At 37.1% G+C, this 24,042-nt stretch overlaps 1 protein-coding gene across 1 annotated transcript in view; it reads right to left on the bottom strand.

The window, feature by feature from the left end:
• Positions 1–24,042, bottom strand: part of LOC120534593 (centrosomal protein of 290 kDa-like) — a 155,850-nt gene that overhangs the window by 20,914 nt on the left and 110,894 nt on the right. The window contains exons 31-37 of the mRNA XM_039762182.1: positions 21,331–21,438; positions 19,905–20,104; positions 13,107–13,320; positions 12,889–13,026; positions 8,970–9,191; positions 6,504–6,635; positions 1,539–1,684 (exon numbers count right to left, since the gene is read on the bottom strand). Of these exons, the coding sequence (XP_039618116.1) occupies positions 1,539–1,684; positions 6,504–6,635; positions 8,970–9,191; positions 12,889–13,026; positions 13,107–13,320; positions 19,905–20,104; positions 21,331–21,438 (1,160 nt within the window). The remainder of the gene's footprint in view (positions 1–1,538; positions 1,685–6,503; positions 6,636–8,969; positions 9,192–12,888; positions 13,027–13,106; positions 13,321–19,904; positions 20,105–21,330; positions 21,439–24,042) is intronic.

Genomic DNA, 24,042 nt, shown 5'->3' on the forward strand with positions numbered 1-24,042 from the left:
AACCTCTTTGGAGGAAACAGGGTAGGTAATTACTATTGTTATTTTTTCAGATCGGCAAACTGTATATTTTTTGGTGTGCCACAGAATTTTAGCAATTATTTAAGTGTGCCATGAGACAAAAAAGGTTGAAAATTGCTGCATTAGACTTTATTTCATATCTTTATTTCATCTATTCACTCTTTCACTTTTTAACCTGATTATTCTAATACGGTAATACAGGGTTTCAGGAAACCAGGAGGATATCATAATAGCAATAGACATAAAGAGGGAATAAATCAAGATGTTCTGAGCCAGAACCTGGACGTTGTATTGCATAATGCTGGTTATGAATTTTGCCAAAAGTCAGCTACTGTTCACATTTGTGAATTACAAGTTTCTAGCATTTATGGATTCTTAAACAACATAAAGGCTGAAAAACCCAAAATCAAGTATCAGTAGATCTTTGCCTTGGTATGTCATCTCACCATGATGATCAAGATCTGGGCTGTGTTTAACATCATGTCAGGAAAATGGAGAGAATCATAATGGAGTATCAAAGAATAGCTGACACTAATTAGCTATGGGCACTACAGTATATGAGGAGTAAAATAAGAGCAAAGTTTGGGAATACAGTATTGGCTTTCCAGAATGTTGACTGTTGAAATATATCATTATTGCATCCAATGGTCCAAAGGGAAGCCAATTCATTTGGACTAGAAGAAATTTAAGGAGTGTTTCATCACAGAGGATGAAACATGGATACATTACTATTGAGCCCAAACAACAACTGAAACAATGGAGGAGGAGAAGGAGGTTAGGAGCACACACTGATTCAGCGCATTGCCACACCCACCACATGACAAACCAACTCAGGTTCCCAGATTAGAGCCCGAGTGCAGCCATGCAATGGGTGACATCTCAGCACCACACTAGTTCAGATGGAATGAAACAAAGGAGGCATGGTAATTCTAATACACCAAAGAAACTCAAGTTCAAATCTAGTGCAAATAAGATCACTGCAAATTTTCTGATGTTGGTGTAATCAATATTAATTATATGCCTGGAAAGGCATACGAAACTGATCAAGAGGTTGGCTTTGCTGTTTTACACCAGTCAGTCATGGGTTGCAAAGGGTTTCAGTGAAACTGTGGATTCAAAGGGACGCCATACCCATTCAATTCTTCAGACCTGCACTGAGTGACTATCCCTTGTTCCCCAATATAAAAAGCTACATCCATAGGAGGGGTTACATCAAAGCTGCAAAAGAATGGTTAAAAAAAGCAAATTAATATATTTTATCTAAGTGGGACAGAAAAGTGTTGTACATGTTAAAACAAGTGTATATACAATATGTTCAAAATTTAAAATTGACTGAATTTACTGGTGTTTATTTTAATATGTCGGTCTCCAAATAGTATGGTCATCCCTTGTGTTGGGGCTCTGCTAAGTTGCAAACCAGAAAACTAAACCTAAAAACAAGCTGGGATCAGACAGATTTTCCATTTAAGAAATTTCATTTTAAAAATGAAACACTTCTGAATACTCATTGTTAACTTCACCTTGAACATTCATCTTTCGTAGTACAAAGCTGCTTTTTTAGACATTCCACCTGCTTCTCTTTGCTTCGCAGCTTGTTTCTCATAATTTCAATTTTAGCTTGCCATTTTTTGCCCTCTTCCCATCGAATTACTTCCTCTTTTGGTTCCTGAAAGACAGTTTATTAGAATTAACTCTCGTAAACAAACAAGACACACAATATCTGTAATAAACTATTTTTGTGCAACAGTGTAACACTTATAAATAACAACCATTCAAATGCTGAATGAGATTAGATGAGCACTAAATTAATAACGGCACAATATCTGAAAATAACTGATTTCAGATTGAATTCAAATCAACATATCTCTCTATTATAAAAAAAATCTTGGGAGGGAAACTAGGGAGACGAGACATGATCTTCTCTGAAGACATTTTGACGTCCTGCGAGAGACACTTTAATGTAACGTGAGACAAGGCAGGGAGACAACATTTAGACAAGTTCATGGACATCTAACCTAGTAGTTGTTAGAATGCTTTTGGTAGACACACTTTATGTGCTCCCAGCTCTGAAAACAATGACAAGCAATAAGCAGAACATGCAGCTCCTCCTTACCATGTGTTAAGCCAACCCCACCTCCCCCCTTCACAATGCGAGTGACAGAGACACGAAGTGGCAAAAGGACAGCTGCTGCACAGGCTTTTAAATGATCGATGCGCAGTGCGACAAACAGAACACGCAGCTTGCCAGCAGCAACAAGCCAGCAGATAATCTGAAAGCTTCTCCTTAGCATGCGTTCAAATACCCCCAAAACCCCCAACTTCACAATGCGAGTGACAGAGGCACGAAGTGGCAAAAGGACAGCTGCCGCACAGGCTTTTAAATGATCGATGCGCAGTGTGACAAATAGAACACACAGCTCGCCAGCAGCAGCAGCAAAAAGACAGCAGCTGATCCAACGGCATCTGCTTAGCGTGCGTTCAACTGCCTCCAAACGCGAGCAGCATTATACATCCTGCAAGAAAGAGATTTAAACACGCTCAGGGCCAGGAATAAAGGACAAGTATTGTTTTTTCAAAAGTTTTAAAGTGAAAATAATGCATATGTAATAATTCCCATGAAAATAATAATCTCTTTAAGTTGTATATATGGTAAACCAAACCCGGGGATGGAGCCCCCTAGTTACTAAAAAATTCAGTTTTCCCAGAAATTCACATGTCCTGTTTCTATAATGAATTGCATTGCGTGTTTGTACTTTTAACAAACTAGCATCTGTAATGTAGTCCCATTGCTCATAAAAATACAGGCTAACCAGTGAATACTGATGAGATTAGCTGCTGTTAGCATGCTTTCCAAAACAGAGATACAGTGAAATATCACATCATTTTTCACACTTTCAAAATGTGCAGGTATTGTGAGACCCACCCTTAATCTTGATTGCGATTGTTCTAAAGGCCTCCACACTTTTTGTGAGACTATAAAAATCATGATTTTTATTAGCACGCAATCAGTATAGAAATTAATACTTTTATCAAGGTAGCATTACACTGATTAGAAATTAGAGAAAAGATATCAACATTGATGCAAATTGTTATAACTTAATGTTGGGACTTTGATGATTTTTATAAGAATTTTTAAGGAAAAAGAGCAGTTAGAGGTTATTTGTCTTCTTCCATCCATCATCCATTTATCCATCCATCCATTTTCTAACCCGCTGAATCCGAACACAGGGTCACGGGGGTCTGCTGGATCCAATCCCAGCCAAAGGCAGGAGACAAACCCTGGGCAGGGTGCCAGCCCACCGCAGGACACACACACACTCACACGGGACAATTTAGGATTGCCAATGCACCTAACCTGCATGTCTTTGGACTGTGGGAGGAAACCCACGCAGACATGAGGAGAACATGCAAACTCCATGCAGGGAGGACCCAGGAAACGAACCCGGGTCTCCTAACTGCGAGGCAGCAGCACTACCCACTGTGCCACCATGCCGCTCTATTATTTGTCTTCTTTTATTTTAAAATTATTTTTCTTGGAGTCTAAGCGAATACCATCTTAGATCAAGGGGTTTCACTGGAAGAACATTAAACACTCATTACCAGCAGACAGACAGAATTCAGAAAGGCACAGAAGTGACGTTTTAAGTATTGGTTTTATGAAGAAGTCCATCCACAGAGAGTACAGAAGGCTCCTTTTTCTTCCTTGTGTTATTGGGAGTGATAAACTTATGGCCAAGTGATTATTCTAAATTCTTTTAGGAGATCAATTGAATATGTCAGGAAGAAGATTAAAATACCAGAATCACCAGAAGAAGTTCCTAGGCACTCAAGATTTATGATTTTTCATTTTAGTTTGAAGGAGGGGGTTCATTTTGTTTAACAATATCTAACATTAACAGTTTTTTATCAGTATGCGATCCCTGGTTATTCTGGGACGTGGAAGCCGTTGTACATTTACTTCAGTAATTCTCCTGATAGTACCTGATGTGATTGTTTAAAGATTTAGGATTTATTTATGCAACACACAAGTCAAAATTTCCAAGAACAGGTCCACATATTTCATATTAGCATTAATTTGTCATTGCAGAAGTGAAATCTTTGCTTCAAAAATTAGACATTAACTTTCATTTTCAAAAGTGATCAAATAAGAATTTCATAAATCTACAAAGAAGGAGCAGCAACAAAAGCCTAGGCAAGACTCCAGTTTATTTGTATTCCCACAGAATTAGGCACAAGGTTGTATTTTACATTTACTGAAGGTATCACCTGCTGCAAGTAACTCTCGTTTTCCTAGTTAGACTAGTTAATACTTACTGTTTTCATTACTTTTTCTAGATAAATTAAAAACACATTCACCTGCAGAGAGGCACTTTCAGGTCCTTCACATCCTTACCCCCTTTCGAGACTGAAGCCTGTCTTCTGATGGACTGTGTTGTCTATATGCATATAGAAGGAGATGGTATAGGGCTGGTGGGTGCAATGCCATTCTGTTATGCACCCATATGCTGTGCTGCACAAATCAGTTAATGAATCAGTTCCGTCAGTACAAACAGTAGGTTGCACTTCATGGCTTCCCTTCATTAACAGGAGACAGATAAGATGGTTTTGGCATGTAGTCAAGGTTGCCTCGCATTAGTGGGTGTACAAAAACACATCCAACTGGGAGAAGACTGAATTGCAGACCTATTGACACAATCAATATTAGCAGGAGAGGAAATATTGAAGATGCAGCAAAAAGAGTTCAAATGTACCTGGATAAGGTCTAAGACTGGACAGATGCCTAAAAAGAGACTTTTAACATAGAGATGTACAAAGTTTTATTTGACTAGGGGGCTCTGCCAACTGTTTGCTTTGCTCGCCCACCCCTGTCTTTGGTTTACCAGATATACAATTTAAAGAGATTGTTATTTTCATGGGAATTGTTACATATGCATTATTTTCACTTTTACTTTAAAAACTATTGTAAAAAAAATACTTGTCCTTTATTTCCAGCCCTGGGCATGGTTGCATCTGTTTCTCACAGAACGTATAACGCTCCTCACATTGTGAAGGTGGGAGGGGGTGGCTGAACGCATGCTAAGGAGATGCCATCGGATCATCTGCTATCTTTCTGCTGCTGGCGAGCTGCCTGTTCTGCTTGTCGTATGTCATTGTTTTAAGAGCTGGGAGCACATGATGTGTGTCTTCCAAAAGCAATCCAACAACTGCTAGGTTAGATGTCCGAGGACTTGTTTTAAATGATGGCTCACTGCCTTGTCTCGCATGACGTTGTAAAAACAATATTTGTCCTTTATTTCCAGCCCCGGGCGTGGTTAAATCTCTTTCTTGCAGGATGTATAACGCTGCTCGTGTTGTGAAGGGGGAGCAGCTGTCGTCACGCTGTCCGTCGGTCATTTTAAATCCTGTACAGCCGCTGTCCTTTTTGCCACTTCGTGTCTCTGCTGCTCACGTTGTGAAGAGGGGGGGTTAGGGTGGCTGAACACACGCAAGGAGAAGTGGTCGGATCATCTGCTGCAAGCTGCATGTGTCGCTTGTCATTGTTTTAAGAGCTGGGAGCAAGTTAAAGTGTCTCTCGTGGGACTTCAAATTGTCTTCTGAGAAGATCATGTCTCGTCTCCCTAGTTTGCCTCTCCAAGATTTTTTTTATAATAGAGAGAAATTAAAAGAAACAAAAATGTACCCTATAGGAAGATAGAAGTGAAAATTATGAAGGCCTTATATTGAAGAAAGGTGCACAATAAATGAAAACACTGTAATGAAATCTTAACTTACGTAATCTCCCCAAATCAATTTAAAGGGCATTATTACATCTTGCCTGAAGAAGGGGCCTGAGTTGCCTCGAAAGCTTGCATATTGTCATCTTTCTCGTTAGCCAATAAAAGGCATCATATTGTTTGACTTCTCATTACATCCATAATGGCTAACATGGTACAACACCCTAGTACTAAGGGCATTAAAAGAAACTGTAGAAACTGCACTGTGTGTAGTCCTGGTCATTAGACCTCAAAAAAGACACGAGTAGCTGCAGAGAATGGCAACAAGACACATCCCTAGATCAAAGGACACACTATCGAGCATAAGGAAATGATAAGTAGTGAAAATAGTGTACAGGAACACATAAGGAGGGTGGCTTTTAAAGACTAGCTGAATTAAATAATGGGATAACTTGGCATTTGTTAAACAAATCAGATTGATGAACTGAGCAGTGTCCCCTTGTTTGATTTCACCTCTAATTTATTTTTAATTTTACATTAAAGAGTTAATGTTAGTTAAAAAATACTACTTTCTGTTTTGGTTATCATCTGCTTAAACTATAAACACAATATCAACCATTAGTCCCGTACAAACTTTACGGACCCTTACTAGACTTGATATTATTTTGGCAGAATTAAGCGGATGGGACTGACAAGTTTTGCTGGGCTGAATGGCGATTTTTGGTCAAGATTGTTTTAAAGTTTGCAGCTCATAGCTGCTCACTTACTCACCGGATCTTCTTTCACTGCTTTTTTAACCACATGCACCGATGTGCCTTTGCTTGCCAGTTCAGCTTCTAATGTCCTCACTTTCTTCTGCAGCTGCTCCAAGGCATGCAGTTTTCTTCTGGCATCGGACTGTACCTGAAAAAACCAATGACATGAAATAGAATACATTTCATTAAGTCCAGGACAACCAGTTTGTTCTTGGTTTAACTCTGGGATAGACAAAGATGCATTATGAAAGCAAGCAAGGTAAAATGTGACATTTACATACATTTCTAGACAGAACATGACAATTTAAAATTAAAAGTATCTATCAGAATTTGTGATTGTAGTTTAGTATGTCTTATCTCCTTATACAAGTAATATAAATTGACTGAAAATGTAAGCATTTCAGGAAGGATTCATTCACGAAGAATGTTGTTATTTTCCTATTGTCTTTTATATTTGAGATTTCATGAATCCTGGTGGAAATTCCGAAATCTTGTATAGAATACTATATTAAAGAAAAGTTAAATACCTCCAAAGAGATGCTGAGGTCTAAGTGAAAATTAGTGATGTGACATGGCCTGTCGCAGGTCAATCAAGAGGATCGGGCCTGATCAGCCAAGCTCCTCCACAGCACAGGGTTCCAGGTCAGCAGATGCTTATCCCAGTCCTCAGCAAATCAGCAAGCATGGTTAGAAATGAGGGCCCATCACATTCACACCACAAAGCAAAACCAGGGTGTTGTTTGTCATCTTAGTGTGAATCTCAGACACAAATGTCATGCTTGCACTGATGCCAACTGGCCATGTCATGGCACCAGAGGAGCTAGTGGAACGTCATAGGGTGAATGCTCATGACATGATGAATCTGACAATTGTGACCAGATATGAAAGTAATCAACAAAAGTAACAGAAGACTGCAGAAGATGTGAATGATCTGTGCAAGGAGATATAGAATGTGGGAATGCTTATATGATTGTGTCAAGGTAAAGCCAAGAAAAAACTTAAGAAATGGGAGGTAATGTAAATAGTAAAACAAGCAACAAAATCAACAAAATACAGAATAAAATGAAAGTATTAGAAGCTCAACTTGAGTATTTAAAATATATACTTATGACCCACATAGATTAATTGGATCAAATATAAACACTGCTAGTGAAAAAGTAACTACTTCAGAAGTGCAAAACACTCCATACAATTTTTTTAAGTCTGATGATAAATAAAGAAGGAAAATATTTGTGGACTTGTGGGTCTATTGGAAACAACAGAATCCAGTAATCCAGTGAAATTCTTTTCAAAATTCAATATAAAATCCTTGGAAATTACATCAAAGTAAACCACAGAAGTTATAAGTATATATTTGCCTTCCTAGAACTTTGCTCCCAAGATTCTTTATGCTTAGATTTGACAAACTCCTGAATAAAGAAACATGCTACTTCACATTAGAGAGAATAGGGAGATTTTGTTTTACAAAATCAGCTCCATGTAATTTCATATTCCTTGGCTAGAAAGAGGATAGCATTTTGACTTTAAACAGTTGCCTGTGAAATGTGAACATTAAATAAATGGTTTTTGATCCTGGAAAGCCTCAAAGTTATTGTGGATGGTCACTACCACATCTACAACTGCCCAGAGGAAACTAGTAAAATTAAAAAGAATAACTCTACAATTTTTAAAATTAGTTTGGTATATCAAATCTTGAATTAGAACAAACTGCAAGTGGGATGTTTCATGTCTGCGTTAGACAGTAAACTCCAAAAAGGGAATGCAAGGAAAAAACCAGTAGTCTGAGTGTTTCTTGTAATATTTATTTTGATTAATATAATGTTTTCTTCTTCTCATACTTCACCTGTTTTGGGAAGACAATTGCATGTACAGTATATATATGTATGAGTATATGTATATTAATATATCATATATCAAAACAGAGCTAAAGATGCCATGTAGGACTATCCAGATAAATAACAGATCAATGCTGTGCTCTTATATGAAGGTCATATAAGCTTTAGCTCAGTGGGATAATGATGTTCTATATTACCTCAAATTGGAAAATATCACATTTTTTATGGGGATGTGTTCAGATTTTTTTCAGAAATTGGCAAAATCTCATTATTGTAATTGCAGCGTAAGCATGTCAAGCCTCTGCAGAAATTTTCTTTTTTATTTACTATGAAGAACCATGTTAAATACTGTAGATGTCTCTAGCCATACAGAGCACTCTGAGTTGGCTGGAGGTTGACTGCTGTATTTTGCTTTATGGATTATATATTGTGTTCTTTAAATAAAAAGGATATTATTTTTAGTTTATTAATTCCTTGCCTAGGTATAGTACCAAAACCTTAGGTACAGTAGTGTTAAAAGAACAGCGAACATTACAATAAAGCAAAGTGAGAGTTACAATAAATAACATCATTTACAACGCATTACTACAGCAATCTATTCCTAATTCTGAATACACATAGTAAAAACTCTAAAGTGCAATTTTCACCTGTGTGTTGTAACTGAGCTTCTTAATCTTCTCCTTTAACTCTTGATTTTGTCTGAGTAAATCTGTTCTTTCAGCGTCCACTTTTCTTAAACACATCTGAGTTTTCTGCAGCTCTATGTTTATGTCCTCCATCTGTGATTTTAATGTGATTTCTTCATTTTTACTTATTTGCAGGTTCTCTCTCTCAGTATGTAGCTGTTCTTGTAGGTTATCCATGCATAACTAGTAATATAAAATTAGATAAATAACAGACATAAACATATTTAAAGTTTAGCATTATAACATCAGTGTTATATATTGAAGAGTTTTTTTCTTTAAATTGTGTGAGCTTCAGAGCTCTTTTGTCTTCATATGTGTATATACTTTATACAGTATATTTAAATTTGAAATTGGTGAAAATGGAAACTGTGACATAACAAAGGTATTATCTGATTTCAACCAAGTTTGGCATGCCTCATTCATATGAGTACCTTGGTAAATAACTAAAGTTTCAACGGGTGTGGATTGACAACAGACAGAAAAAGTCTAGGCTCTCTCTGACTGATGTGTTCAGGAAGACATATGGTAGAAAAAAAGATGATTAATAAGCCTGTGTAGTAGTGAAACAGGACAGTGAGGAGGGCCCTGTCCTGCTCCCTATTCCTGATGTCACGCTTCCCCCTTCCCTTCGGCCCGCAGCCTCTATCTCGGATTAGTGTGAATATATCTCCCCTGCAAGTGAGCTATGATTCTTAGCGTGATAACAGAAGTTGCAAAATCAACCTGAATATTCAAGCAAATTCTAGAAAAAAACTTGATCTAAATCCGTTAAATAGTCCTCTTGTTTCCTAGCTATGCAGAGGCTGGCATGTGAGTGTGGAGGGTCCTAACCCACTCCCCTTGGCCCACTGCGTGTTTCTTGTATTTGCTCAAATAAATTGGTACCACAAGCACAAAATCAACTGGGAACATTCAAGCAAATTATAGAAAAAAATGATAGAAAAAAACCCAATCTAAATCCATTAAGTAGTTTTCTCGTGAAAAGCGGACCGACATACAGACAGACAGACAGATGCTGGATTTTACATAGAGAGAGATTACAGTGGTGCTTGAAAGTTTGTGAACCCTTTAGAATTTTCTATATTTCTGCATAACTATGACCTAAAGCATCATCAGATTTTCACTCAAGTCCTAAAAGTAGATAAAGAGAAACCAGTTAAACAAATGAGACAAAAATATTATACTTGGTCATTTATTGAGGAAAATGATCGAATATTACATATTTGTGAGTGGCAAAAGTATGTGAACCTCTAGGATTAGTAGTTAGTTTGAAGGTGAAATTCAAGTCAGGTGTTTTCAATCAATGGGATGACAATCAGGTGAGTGGGCACCCTGTGTTATTTAAAGAACAGGGATCTATCAAAGTCTGCTCTTCACAACACATGTTTGTGGAAGTGTATCATGGCATGAACAAAGGAGATTTTTTGAGGACCTCAGAAAAAGAGTTGTTGATGCTCATCAGGCTAGAAAAGGTTACAAAACCGTCTCTAGAGTTTGGACTCCACCAATCCATAGTCAGACAGATTGTGTACAAATGGAGGAAATTTAAGACCATTGTTACCCTCCCCAGGAGTGGTCGACCAACAAAGATCACTCCAAGAGCAAGGCGTGTAATAGTCGGCGAGGTCACAAAGGACCCCAGGGTAACTTCAAAGCAACTGAAGGTCTCTCTCACATTGGCTCATGTTCATGTTCATGAGTCCACCATCAGAAGAACACTGAACAGCAATGGTGTGCACGGCAGGGTTGCAAAAAAAACATTGCTGCTTGTCTGCAGTTTGCTAAAGATCACATGGACAAACCAGAAGGTTATTGGAAGAATGTTTTGTGGACGGATGAGACTAAAATAGAACTTTATGTTTTAAATGAAAAGCGCTATGTCTGGAGAAAGGAAAACACTGCATTCCAGCATAAGAACCTTATCCCATCTGTGAAACATGGTGGTGGTAGTATCTTGGTTTGGGCCTGTTTTGCTGCATCTGGGCCAGGACGGCTTGCCTTCATTGATGGAACAATGAATTCTGAATTATATCAGAGAATTCTAAAGGAAAACGTCAGGACATCTGTCCATGAACTGAATCTCAAGAGAAGGTGGGTCATGCAGCAAGACAACGACCCTAAGCACACAAGTCATTCTACCAAAGAATACTTAAAGAAGAATAAAGTTAATGTTTTGTAATGGCCAAGTCAAAGTCCTGACCTTAATCCAATCGAAAAGTTGTGGAAGGACCTGAAGCGAGCAGTTAATGTGAGGAAACCCACCAACATCCCAGAGTTGAAGCTGTTCTGTACGGAGGAATGGGCTAAAATTCCTCCAAGCCGGTGTGCAGGAATGATCAAAAGTTACCAGAAATGTTTAGTTGCAGTTATTGCTGCAAAGTGGGGTCACACCAGATACTGAAAGCAAAGGTTCACATACTTTTGACACTCACAAATATGTAATATTCAATCATTTTCCTTAATAAATATATGACCAAGTATAATATTTTTGTCTCATTTGTTTAACTGGTTTCTCTTTATCTACTTTTAGGACTTGAGTGAAAATCTGATGATGCTTTAGGTCATAGTTATGCAGAAATATAGAAAATTCTAAAGGGTTCACAAACTTTCAAGCACTACTGTATGTGACTTAATTAAAAATAATCTGTCAATAACAGTTGTTTTCCCTTTCATTCCTTAACAAATGAAAAATATATTGCTTATCTAGGTACCTACCACTCTTGATGTGAAACACGATTATCACAACCCAGTAGTAGTCCAGAAGAAGATGTTTCTGTTTAGATTAAGCCTTTTACTGTACAGGACAACTTTTTTGGTACTTTAAAATGAAGCCTTTAGAGTTCACTCCAGTAAAAAGATTACTGTCAATGGTTGGTTGGGTTAAAATACAGATTGTTTAACTCCTTCACTCTTAAATATGACTGTGTCTGATAAGTTTTCAATTGACACATGTGCAGTGACAGGACACCAATGTGAAGGTGTTGTAATACGAAACAAAACATGAAACACGGTATGACATTGATCCAAAAGTTACAGAAAAAACTGTGAATGAAATCTGTTTTTTACAAAATGTAACGTGGAAACACTTTCACTTAAGAACACAAAACAGACGATCGCCACCTTGTTCATTTTTTAAAAATTTGTCGCTAGTCACTTTTTCTAGCATCTATCTATTATATCGTTGTGTGCCAGTTTGCATCTAAGTGATGGGTGTGGTTTATTTTTAAACACATTACATCATATATATTTTAGGTTTTAGTTATGCTGCAGGAGATTTATTGAGGAGATTACTCAATAAAAACTCACACTAACATTTGGCGTACATAGAAACTCCAGACATACACTGACCAGACAGCAGGTACTCGGGGCTATGAGGCGATAGCCACTGTACAAGATGGCTGCCTACAATACTGTGCATCAAGCAGTGGCAGACCTACATTTTTGAATTGTTATTGGGGCTCCGTCACAACCTGCAAGAAGGTTTGGGTAACTAGGGGTAACTTCAGTGGGATTGTTCCACGACAGATCAACACAGTTTTGTTTTTATTTAATTTAATTTAAGCAATATGGACTAAAGTCGCTTCTGGGCCCCCTCCAGGATTAGGGACTCTAAAGCTAAAGCTTCATTAGTTTCATAGTAGATCCACCAATAATATTAAGTATAAGAATCACAAGCATTCCATCAAAATGGTGACCCCTAAGGGAGCAAGTGCATATGCTTCCTCTACTATCAGCCATGTCAGGGAAGTGACAAGGCCGGAGAACCTGTGACACTAGAATAGGAAACACAGATACCTGTAGTTTTAATTACTCATACTGACTTGGACTGACATCACCACAAACACCATATAATATTGACAAATTTGTAAGTGTACTCTACCTTCATCCTCATAGTCTGCTTATCAACCAGTTGCTGAATGTTAAGGTTTTCTTTTTTTTGAGCTTCATTTGCAATTATTTGTTGTTCTGCAATTTCTGTCATTTCCGATCTCAGTTGTTGCAATGCTTTACTTAGCTCCTTAACAATAAAAAGTAAACATCAGAAAAGATATGGAACCTTATCTTTTGTTCTTTGTTGTGATTGAAAACCTACCTTACCTTTTGCTGTTTTTCTTTAACAGCTAACTGACTTTTAAGCCTTTCCACCAAAGACTGAAATGAAATAGGGGGTGTCCTGGCATTTATTTCTTTTTGTGCCTCCAGTTCATCTTTTAAATAGCGCATCTCTTTGTCCACCTTTGAGAGTAAATTACGAAGTTCCGCTGCTGCTTCTTTCAGTTTTGTTACTTCATTCCTATGACTTATTTCAAGCCTAAATACAAATAAATTGTTTATATGTCTATATTAGGTAACATACAGAATAAAGGAAATCATTCAAAGAATTGGAAACATTATTCAGATAATCTACAACCTTTGTAACACACCCGCTGTTATGTTACAGAGTAGCCCAGATTTTCAGAATTGTACTATTTTCAAAGGAATTTATTAAATAGAAATATCTTAAAATGTTAATTTGTTGATGAAATAATTAAATCTGAAATCATTTTTATACATACAAATAACACACACATACAATGCCAAAATTAGTTTACTCAGTATTTTACCTAAAAGGGATATTTCAAATTTTCCTATTTAATTTTTTGTTGAGCATAACATTTAGCAAAGCCAGTCCCTTCATGTCAAAGGCTTTGAAAATGTTGTCTGTTAAATGTAAACTGATTAGCAAATAAAGTAGCTCTGTATAATTAAATAATTTAAAGTAAAGGGTCTGATATTGATTTTCTGACTTACACTTTGCTTTAAAAAATACATGTGCCATTCCTTTAGTCAGGGTCTCAAATGAATTATTCAGTTTAAATGACATTTGGCATGATTATTAGCAATCGATATGCTACAAGCTAAAATTCCCCCTGCAGATTTTGCTTTACTGAGATAAATACATGCAGCACTGATATGTACAGTTTATTTAAGTATTACCAGGGCATCAACATTACCAATTTATTGCTTTAGGTAGAGAAAGATCCTTTTAGACACATCATGAAGTATAGGGAGAAAGTTATTTTCAATGATGAAGTTTAAATATCACCAAAAAGTGAGAAGCTTCTGGTTTTCCTGACTGTGAAAGGTCTTACTCTAACACTCATCAATGATATTTATAACTTTTGCTTCTAGCATTCAAAATGTAATTATCCCCTTGTTAATAGGACCATTTCAGATCTCAGTTTAAATAGGTGTTATCAAATGAATAAGGCACCTATAAAACTAACAGTACAACAAAGCTTACATATATTCTGAGAAAAAGTAGACGTAACATTATTGGGCTAATGTACAGCAGCTCACAAACAACACTTACCTATTACCAAAGTCTTATAATTTTAAAATAATAAGTCAGTGTTTCCCAAACTCGGTGCTGGGGACCCACTGTGGCTGTAGGTTTTTGTTCCAACCAGCTTGTTTTTAATTGGACTATTTAATTGGATATTATAATAAAAAAATCCTGGGACGAGACTTTTTAGCCTGGGACAAAACGTGACTTTTTCAGAGAGACTTTATGCCAAGAGATTTAACAGCACCCAGGGTCAGAAATAAAAGACAAAGAGTAGATGACAAAGTAGAACGTCGTAAAGAATTCCAAAACGTTGGCACAATAAACATGCAGAGCAGGTTAGAGATAATGAAAGTACTAAAATTCAAAAGTCTCAAAAAATGATAGTAAAGATTGAAACAAATGGAAATTATTACTCAGTGAAATAACAGAACAACGAAGAGATCAAATATATGGACAAAGACAAAAGTATGTAGATATTGTTTGGCTGTAAACTTTAAGTCGGAGACATGTAGATCATCTAATTCGTGTTCATCAGGGAAAAGTAGTGTTTTCTTCCCAATGAAGAGGCGTATCTACGAGAATTAAAAGATTTTTTATTTGGTGAAAGTGAAATAAACATACACAAGCGGCAGAGACGCAAAGTGGCTGGCCTGTTGGCGAGGGAAGCGAGCAGGAGGCAAAGCCCCCTAGTATATATATATATATATACACATATGTATACATATATATATATATATTAAAATGTACCAAACTGTTATATGAGAATAATGTATTTTTTTTCTTTTTAACAGTATTTTCATCTTGGTTTTCATTCTACATTTCCAGGTGTTCTAATTGTTTAATTAATCCATTATTTACTAATTAGTGGGTCTGACGCTAAAGTAGTTGCAGCCTTTCATGATTCAGTGTTGTTTGCCAGCGTGTCTGCTCTGCTCGTTTTTAATTGTCATTAATAAGACACAACGGAGTAGAACTGCACAGAGAAAGGGCAAAATATAATGACATTAACAAAAGACAGTTAATCATTTAAATCTATAGAAAAGCAGAAATATTTCTAAATGTCTTATAAATGTAAAACTCATGCTGCTATTCTTTTCTAAATGTAGAATAAGAGAAAAAAATATGAGGTAATTAAATGAGCTGAGTGTTATCAGGTGTTGTCAGAAGAAGAAGAATTTGGTTGGAACAAAAATCTGCTGCCACAGTGGGTCCCCAGGACCGAGTTTGGGAAGCACTATGCTAAGTAATATGAAGAGGAAAACTGACTCTAAAATTCTTCAGTATTAGGCTGTTAAAACTGCTGTATTACTAAAACACATTTTCTTTATAATGCTGCAGCAAGGCTCATCACTAGCTCTAGCTCATAGATCTGATCACTTTCTATTTAATTATAGAGCTGATTAAAAAAAAAACTCCTTTTGAGTATTAGTGGACCCTGTAGCGGCCTGGTAATGAAGTTGTATCGATGTTATGGCTACAGACTACATCATCTTGCAGATTATACATTTTATTTCTTTGAACACTGTTTTTAATACTGTTTGGATGTTTTTATTTATGCAATTAAGGCCATTTATGCAAAAGTAACTCAAATTTGCCCTAGATTGTAGATACAATACATGCACTTTACAGATGTCATGTATGCATTATTTATGTTTTTTTTATTGTTATTACAGATTATTATATATTATTAGTTGCTTGTTTTTATTTTATTGGTGCTTTGATGATTTGGGCATTTTTGTCTCCATTGTATGTGTGTTGGTTTCACGAGTGCCGTCATTTGGGAGCTTCGGGTAGGTAGTCTGCTGTACAATGCAGGCAGTGTGGTGTAGTGGTTAGGGCTTTGGACTTCAAACCGCACTGCTGACACTGTGTGACCATCAGCAAGTCAAAGAAGTATCAGGCGTGCTAATTGATAATGTTCTTGACATAGTAAATTCGTCACTAGATACTGGGGTCTTCCCAGACTGTCTTAAGACTGCTGTAGTTAAACCCCTACTTAAGAAACATAATCTTGACCCCTCGGCTCTTGAAAATTTTAGACCCATCTCTAACCTGCCCTTCTTAAGTAAAGTTCTAGAGAAGGCAGTCATTATGCAGTTAAATGACCACCTAAATAAACATGCTATTCTTGATAAATTTCAGTCAGGTTTTAGAACAAATCACAGCACAGAAACTGCACTCGTTAAAGTAGTAAATGACTTGCGGGTAAATGCAGACAGAGGCCATTTATCTGTTCTCATCCTCTTAGATCTGAGTGCTGCATTTGACACCATTGATCACAACATTCTTAGAAATCGCCTTAGTCAATGGGTGGGCCTCTCTGGCAGTGTCTTAAATTGGTTTGAATCCTACCTGACAGGGAGAAAATATTTTGTTAGTTGTGGGAATTACAACTCGAAGACACATGATATCCAATATGGTGTTCCACAAGGCTCTATCCTGGGTCCGCTGTTATTCTCAATCTACATGCTTCCGTTAGGTCAGATTATCTCAGGGCACAACGTGAGCTACCACAGCTATGCTGATGACACACAGCTGTACTTATCAATAGCACCTGATGACCCCGATTCTATTGATTCACTAACACAATGTCTGACTAGTATCTCAGAATGGATGAATAGTAATTTTCTCAAGTTAAATAAAGAGAAAACTGAAATTTTAGTGATCAGCAATAATGGATACAATGAGGCTATTAGAAATAAACTGGATACATTAGGATTAAAAGTCAAGACGGAGGTAAAAAGCTTAGGGGTGATTGTTGACTGTAATCTGAATTTTAAATCACATATTAATCAGATCATTAGGACAGCATTTTTCACTTAAGAAACATAAGTAAAGTTAGACCTCTTATATCACTGAAAGATGCTGAGAAATTAGTTCACGCGTTTGTTTTCAGTCGACTAGATTACTGTAATGCACTCCTCTCAGGACTACCCAAAAAAGAAATAAATCGTTTGCAACTAGTGCAGAATGCAGCTGCTAGAATCCTAACTAGGAAAAGAAAATCAGAACACATCACACCAGTCTTAGTCACTACACTGGTTACCTGTGTCATTCAGAATTGACTTTAAAATTCTGCTTATGGTTTATAAAGCCTTAAATAATCTCGCCCCATCTTATATATCGGAATGTCTGACACCTTATATTCCAAATCGTAACCTCAGATCCTCAAATGAGTGTCTCCTTAGAATTCCAAGAACAAAACTTAAAAGAAGTGGTGAGGCGGCCTTCTGCTGCTATGCACCTAAAATCTGGAATAGCCTGCCAATAGGAATTCGCCAGGCTGATACAGTAGAGCACTTTAAAACACTGCTGAAAACACATTACTTTAACATGGCCTTTTTATAACTTCATTTTAATCGTAATTTAACTTAATCCTGATACTCTGTATGCTCAATTCATCATAATAACTATTCATGGTGGCTCTAAAATCGTTACTGACCCCTACTCTCTTTTCTGTTTCTTTTTCCGGTTTCTTTGTGGTGGTGGCCTGCGCCACCTCCACCTACTCAAAGCTTCATGATGCTCCAACAATGATGGACGGATTAAAAGGAAGAAGTCTACGTGACCATCATCATCATCAAGCCTTTCCGTGAGAATCCTAAATCCAAAGAGGACTGTTTCATTTATGTTAGGTAGAATGCCCAGAGGGGACTGGGCGGTATCATGGTCTGGAATCCCTACAGATTTTATTTTTCTCCAGCCGTCTGGAGTTTTTGTTTTTCTGTCCCCTGGCCATTGAACCTTACTCTTATTCGATGTTAATGTTGATTTATTTTTTATAATTATGTCTTTCATTTTTCTATTCTTTAATATGTAAAGCACTTTGAGCTACTGTTTGTATGAAAATGTGCTATATAAATAAATGTTGTTGTTGACATGTCTGTCCATCAGCAAGTCACATGACATGTCTGTGCTCCAGTGTAAACAATTGTTCCATAAATTATGTAAGTTGCCTTGGATAAAGGCATCAGCCAAAGAAGAAAATGTAAACATTGCTATGTATGTGGTGTCTGCACATCGTGACGCCATCATAGTCATTCTATAAAAGATTGCTGTGATCACCACACAGTGTCTAGACTTTGTGAAAACCTAGTGAAGGCTTCAGCAGAGCATTGTGCTAAAGCAACTAATAAATTAAAGTGTGGAATCTGGTTTTGACTATCCTTAAATGTCATGTTTCAAGTAGTCTTTTGAATTTTGGTGAATAATCCTAATATGCTGTGTACCATCTGCTGCAATGAGGTGGCCATTTTTCTGTCCCTCAAGAAAAACCAAGATCTCTGCCACGTTTACTTTTAAAATTGTCCAAGGGAGCTTGCGTGGAAACTTTTAAAAATGAACTAAAAATGAAAGAAGCTCACAGGAGCTAGTGGTGTGAATTGCATAAAACAGTACTCACAACAATATAAAAGTTAACAAGCAGAGTACAGATGTGTCCAGCTCCAGGCCTGGAGGGCCACAATGGCTGCAGGTTTTCATTCTAACCATCTTCTTAATTAGTGACCACTTTTTGCTGCTAATTAGCTACTTTTGCTTAAATTAGCAGCTAAACAATAATGAGACATAAAACAAGCCATCACCTGACCAGCTCACCTTTGTCCATCACCCAATATCTGAAAATAAAGAAAGATGAAGGTCTCAATAAGGTTGATTTCTCAGGTCACTATGACATTTTGACGGTGGTCTTAGAAAAAACAGAAAATCAACAGTTTTGGAAATGTCTGCTGTGGCAGAATGGGAGCAGCAACAAGCCATGGAATTAAATAATGGGTTTAATTAACAGCAAGAATCGACTTCTCATTCATTGTTTGGAATGAAATTGGTTGGAGTTTAAATCCTCAGTTTAGCCGGTCAGCTGTTAGCTTGCTTCTCATTTCTGTTTTGCTGCCATTTAATGAAGAAAATAATTAATTCAGAGGGCTGAATCCCTAAAAACAGGCTATAAAGTGAAGGAAAAGAAGTTAATTAGCAGTGAAAACTGGTCAGTGATTAGGAAAAAGGGGTAGAATGAAAACCTGCATCCACTGCTGCTCACCAGGATTGGAGTTGGACATCCCTGGAATATAATAAAGAAACAAAAGAATATTTAGCACCATAGTAATTTTATCCTTTTCTGAATTGTTCGCAGTTACAGAAATATACCTCACTTCGATCTGATGCTGTTCTAGTGGAAATATGAAATAAGAGAAAATGTATTCATTTACCCCCTTATTCAATATTATAACTTTATATAGATGACAATAATATTAAATCCACTGTTAGAATATTAAAGATAATTACAAATTAGTCTGTCTTGGGATTATGACCCAAATGTTCAAACAACATAAGTTGTGTTGCATTTGTATAGTGGGTAGGGAATAAATTAAAAAATATTATTTGAAGAATTGAGAATTGGCACCGCTAATGAAGTCACAAACTCAATGGCAACTTCCAGCAATTATTATCACATGAAACTATTAAGCAGTATCTGCGTCACTCTTAGACATTTTACCAAATGAATTAATGCCTCAAAAACTTTTAAAGAATGTATGGATTTTTGAAAATGGTAATGCCAAAATAATTACTTGGATTTCTGTTTCTCATGCTCTTTTATTTTTTCAAAAGTGATTTGCTTCTGCTTATCCAGTTCTGCTGTTGTTCTTTTTAGCTTTTCTGCAAATACAGAAAGTGAATTCTCCTGCTCCGCTAAAATTAGCTCCATTTCTGCAAATCGAGCCAAATTTCTGGATGTGGGAAGTGAAATGGTTCGTGTCTTTATTAATTCCTTTAGAGAAAAAGGACAACAAAATTACTGTATGATTTAGTTAAAAGTTAACATTATTTTTAAAAGATCTCCAATTATCAAAGTCATTTTAAAAACACAAGTATTTAAATGAACTCAGTAATTTTTTCCATTCATATCAGGGATGTAAGCTTTCGCCTTATAATAGTACTTGACTATCTAAATTTATAGAGTGGAACCTCGGTTTGCGAGCATAATTTGTTCCAGAAACATGCTCACGGTCCAAAGCACTCGTATATCAAAGCGAATTTCCCAATAAGAAATAATGGAAACTCAGATGATTCGTTCCACAACCTAAAACTATTCATATAAAAATGATTAATACAAAATATAAAGTAAAATTACATAAAACAAATTAACCTGCACTTTACCTTTGAAAAGAATCATGGCTGGTGTGAGTGAGTTTCTAAACTCTTGTGGGATTCCACCCAACGGGACGACACGCCGAAGAGAGACCCAAAGCAATAGCAGTCTCCCAGCGCTGTAGCAGTTCACCGTAAAAGCGTATCCAAAAAGATCACAGACATGCTATAAGCGCCTGCCGTCGATGGATGATACAAGGAACAAGGAACATTATAAATGCACAGGGCACAGTACTACTTGGCAACGACCCTGCCTGACTGCTGTGTCAGTGTATAGGAGAGTGGCAGATCCTACTACAATAAATAACTGCGCTGTTGCTCTTTCAAGCTGAATAAAGCTGGTGTTGTTAAAGTACTGAGACTCAGCTTCGTGTTTTGTGTGCGCAAGACGGGGACTCGCACGTCACAGCACACACACACGCGCATGCACACACACACACAGTCACAATGCTGTAGTAAACAGTATGCGCTCGTACGGATGTTGACTATATGAGTGAGGCACACCGACTCAGACAGAGAATAGGAGACGATTGCCCATGAGAGAGAGAGAGACACACACACACAAGCACGTGCGGGGGAGAGAGAGAGAGAGAGACACACACAGACACGCGTGCATGCGTGAGAGAAGAAGTATCAGCTCAGTTGTGATCACGTGACGCTCAGTAGACAAAGCGTATATGTACTACTCGTATTGCAAGACCTTGCTCATTTCTCAAGTCAAAATTTATTAAAAATTTTAGCTCATCTTGCAAAACACTCATAAACCAAGTTACTCGCAAACCAAGGTTCCACTTTACTGGGATATATAAGCGATTTTATAAAGTAGCACTTAATAACAATTCAAACCATTGCCGATTGCTTAAGCATGTGGAGAGAAGTGTCCGACTGCAAATTCAGTTTCTGAAGTAAAAGCGAAAGCTCTTCTGAATGCTTCTTTGCAATATCTTCTTGCTCCTGCAACCAGAAAACATGTAACTAACAAGTTGCTGTTGAAAACACACGAAGAAAAGAAAAAAAAATGTAATTAGCTGGGATGTGGATTTAGAAAAAAAAATCAAGTAATACAGAATCAAAACAAACCAAATACTCACCCACAGTAAATAAGTCTACAGCCCAGATATTCTAATGTCATATTTAAACTTTTACAGTCCAGCAGATTAAAATGAAAAATACATTTCAACTGTTGCATTTAGGGACTGTAAGCAGGTAAAGACAAGGCTTTTACATTCATTGCTTAGTTATAGGATGTTAACTTACTAGGTTGGTTAACCTGTTTGACATTAACCCTGAGCATAACTTGGAATTCTTTGCACGAGTCACATTCAGGGTGATGAGTCCACTTTATGTTTTTAAGCCTGAAAAATGCTTGGGAATGAATTCTGCTGCCATCTATTGGATGAAACAACATCATGCTGCAAAAAATGGCTACTCCATTATTTCTGTTTCTATGCAACTCTAAAGTAACTCAGCAATATTCATGAGTGGGATGGAGCCTCCAACTAAAAACAAAAAGGTAAAAGAAAGGTCGTAAAGACAGTTCTAGTGCAGTTTTGCACTGTATTTATGTTCATATTTTAGTATTTATATTTTTTGTTACACACAATAACATTTTTTCTTGTTGAAACAAATTCAACATTTTTGGCTTGTTTTTCATGGGGTAAAAGTAACACTAAGGAGGCTACATACCCAAAGAATGAAACGAATGATATACAGTATTTGTAAAATGACCTGCCATGATCAAGGAGCCTTTCTTGATACAGTATATCAATATGACACATACAGATCTAGAAGAAAAATGCTGAAAAATGCTTCAGATAGATAGATAGATAGATAGATAGATAGATACTTTATTAATCCCCAAGGGAAAATTCACATACTTCAGCAGCAGCATACTGATTAAAACAATATTAATTAAAGAGTGAAAAAAAACACAATGCAAATTTAAAAATGCAAGGAGAGAGTGTGAGGCAGGTATAAAAGTCTATAATCTTGTGTAGTGTTAACGTTTACTCCCCTGGGTGGAAAGGAAGAGTCGCATAGTGTGGGGGAGGAATGATCTCCTCAGTCTGTCAGTGGAGCAGGACAGTGACAGCAGTCTGTCACTGAAGCTACTACTCTGCCTGGAGATGACACTGTTAAGTGGATGCAGTGGATTCTTCATGATTGACAGGAGTTTGCTTAGTGCCCGTCGCTCTGCTACAGATATTAAACTGTTTATTCCTACAATAGAGCCTGCCTTCCTCACCAGTTTGTCCAGGTGTGAGGCGTCCCTCTTCTTTATGCTGCCTCCCCAGCACATCACCGCGTAGAAGAGGGCACTCGCCACAACCGTCTGATAGAATATCTGCAGCATCTTATTGCAGATGTTGAAGGACACCAGCCTTCTAAGGAAGTATTGTAGATTATTAATTATTAATTCAGAAGAATTAATACATATTCACAGATAGAGAACCCAGAATTTCTATGTATGACAGCTTATTTCAGTAAAAGTTTGTGTTCTGGGAAAGGAAACAATTAGTTAACTGCATTCTGTCACCAGGAAACCATACTGCCCACATTCTTCATTAGATCAGAGAAATGCACTTAGCAATGAACCTTTTCAAAAGTGAAAACTTGGCAATAAGACTTAGAGTTTCACTGATATAAGTAAGGCAAAGCAACATTTAGGAGGAGCAGACGTACTGTTCATTCATATTGCCAAAACTAATCTTAATTGGCTGGTTTTAAACCCAAGAGTGACACTTAAAATTCTTTCAGGTAGAGATAGGCCTTGATCCAAGTTTGCAATTTTAGATCTAGTTTAGCTACTGGCAGGAAAAGATGCAATGTTAACATAATAGTGTCTATTCTGTTTGCTCAATAGCCTTTTAAAAAGAATCCATTTTAATATATACAACATGCTTTTTGTTTCCCCTTATAGGCTTAAGGCCATTTTTTAAACCATTGTTGAACTCTTAACAAAGTTAAGAATGGATTGCTTGAAGTAAATATTGTCTTTGTAATGTATACAACTAAGGTATGTTTTAACTGTACAAACTTTAAAAAAAAGAAGTATGCAATTAACAAGGGTACAGCCGTTACAGTGGGTGCACTGGCAGGTTAAGTGACCTCCACTGACTTTCCTGTGTGACTACAAGTACAGTATTACAATTACACCTCTATGCTTAAAGCTTCATCCTGTAACCTCTAGTCTGGACTGCTAGATACCATCCTATATACAGTATAAACATCTACACGTGGAAGTGTTTGTTTCTGTCTGGCCTGGAAGTGAGAGGTGGAGTCGGGGTAAGGGCTGCACCTCCGAGGTAAGAGAAACTTGCTTTGCAGCTAATACACAAGCAAGGCAAGCACATTGGCAAAATTGTATCTCTTTTATTTTTCCTCCCACCGCTAATAAACAAGAGAGGCGAGGACATCAGCAGAACAAAACCTCAGAAGAAAGACAAAGTCGCTTAGCCGCTAATGCACAAGCGATGTGAGTATGTTGGCAAAATGAAACATCATAGGAGAGAGATGCCCAGAGTAGTTCTTTTCAATTACCTGACATCTATACATTTC

This window comes from Polypterus senegalus, chromosome 8, assembly GCF_016835505.1.
Source record: "Polypterus senegalus isolate Bchr_013 chromosome 8, ASM1683550v1, whole genome shotgun sequence".
NCBI lineage: Eukaryota > Metazoa > Chordata > Cladistia > Polypteriformes > Polypteridae > Polypterus > Polypterus senegalus.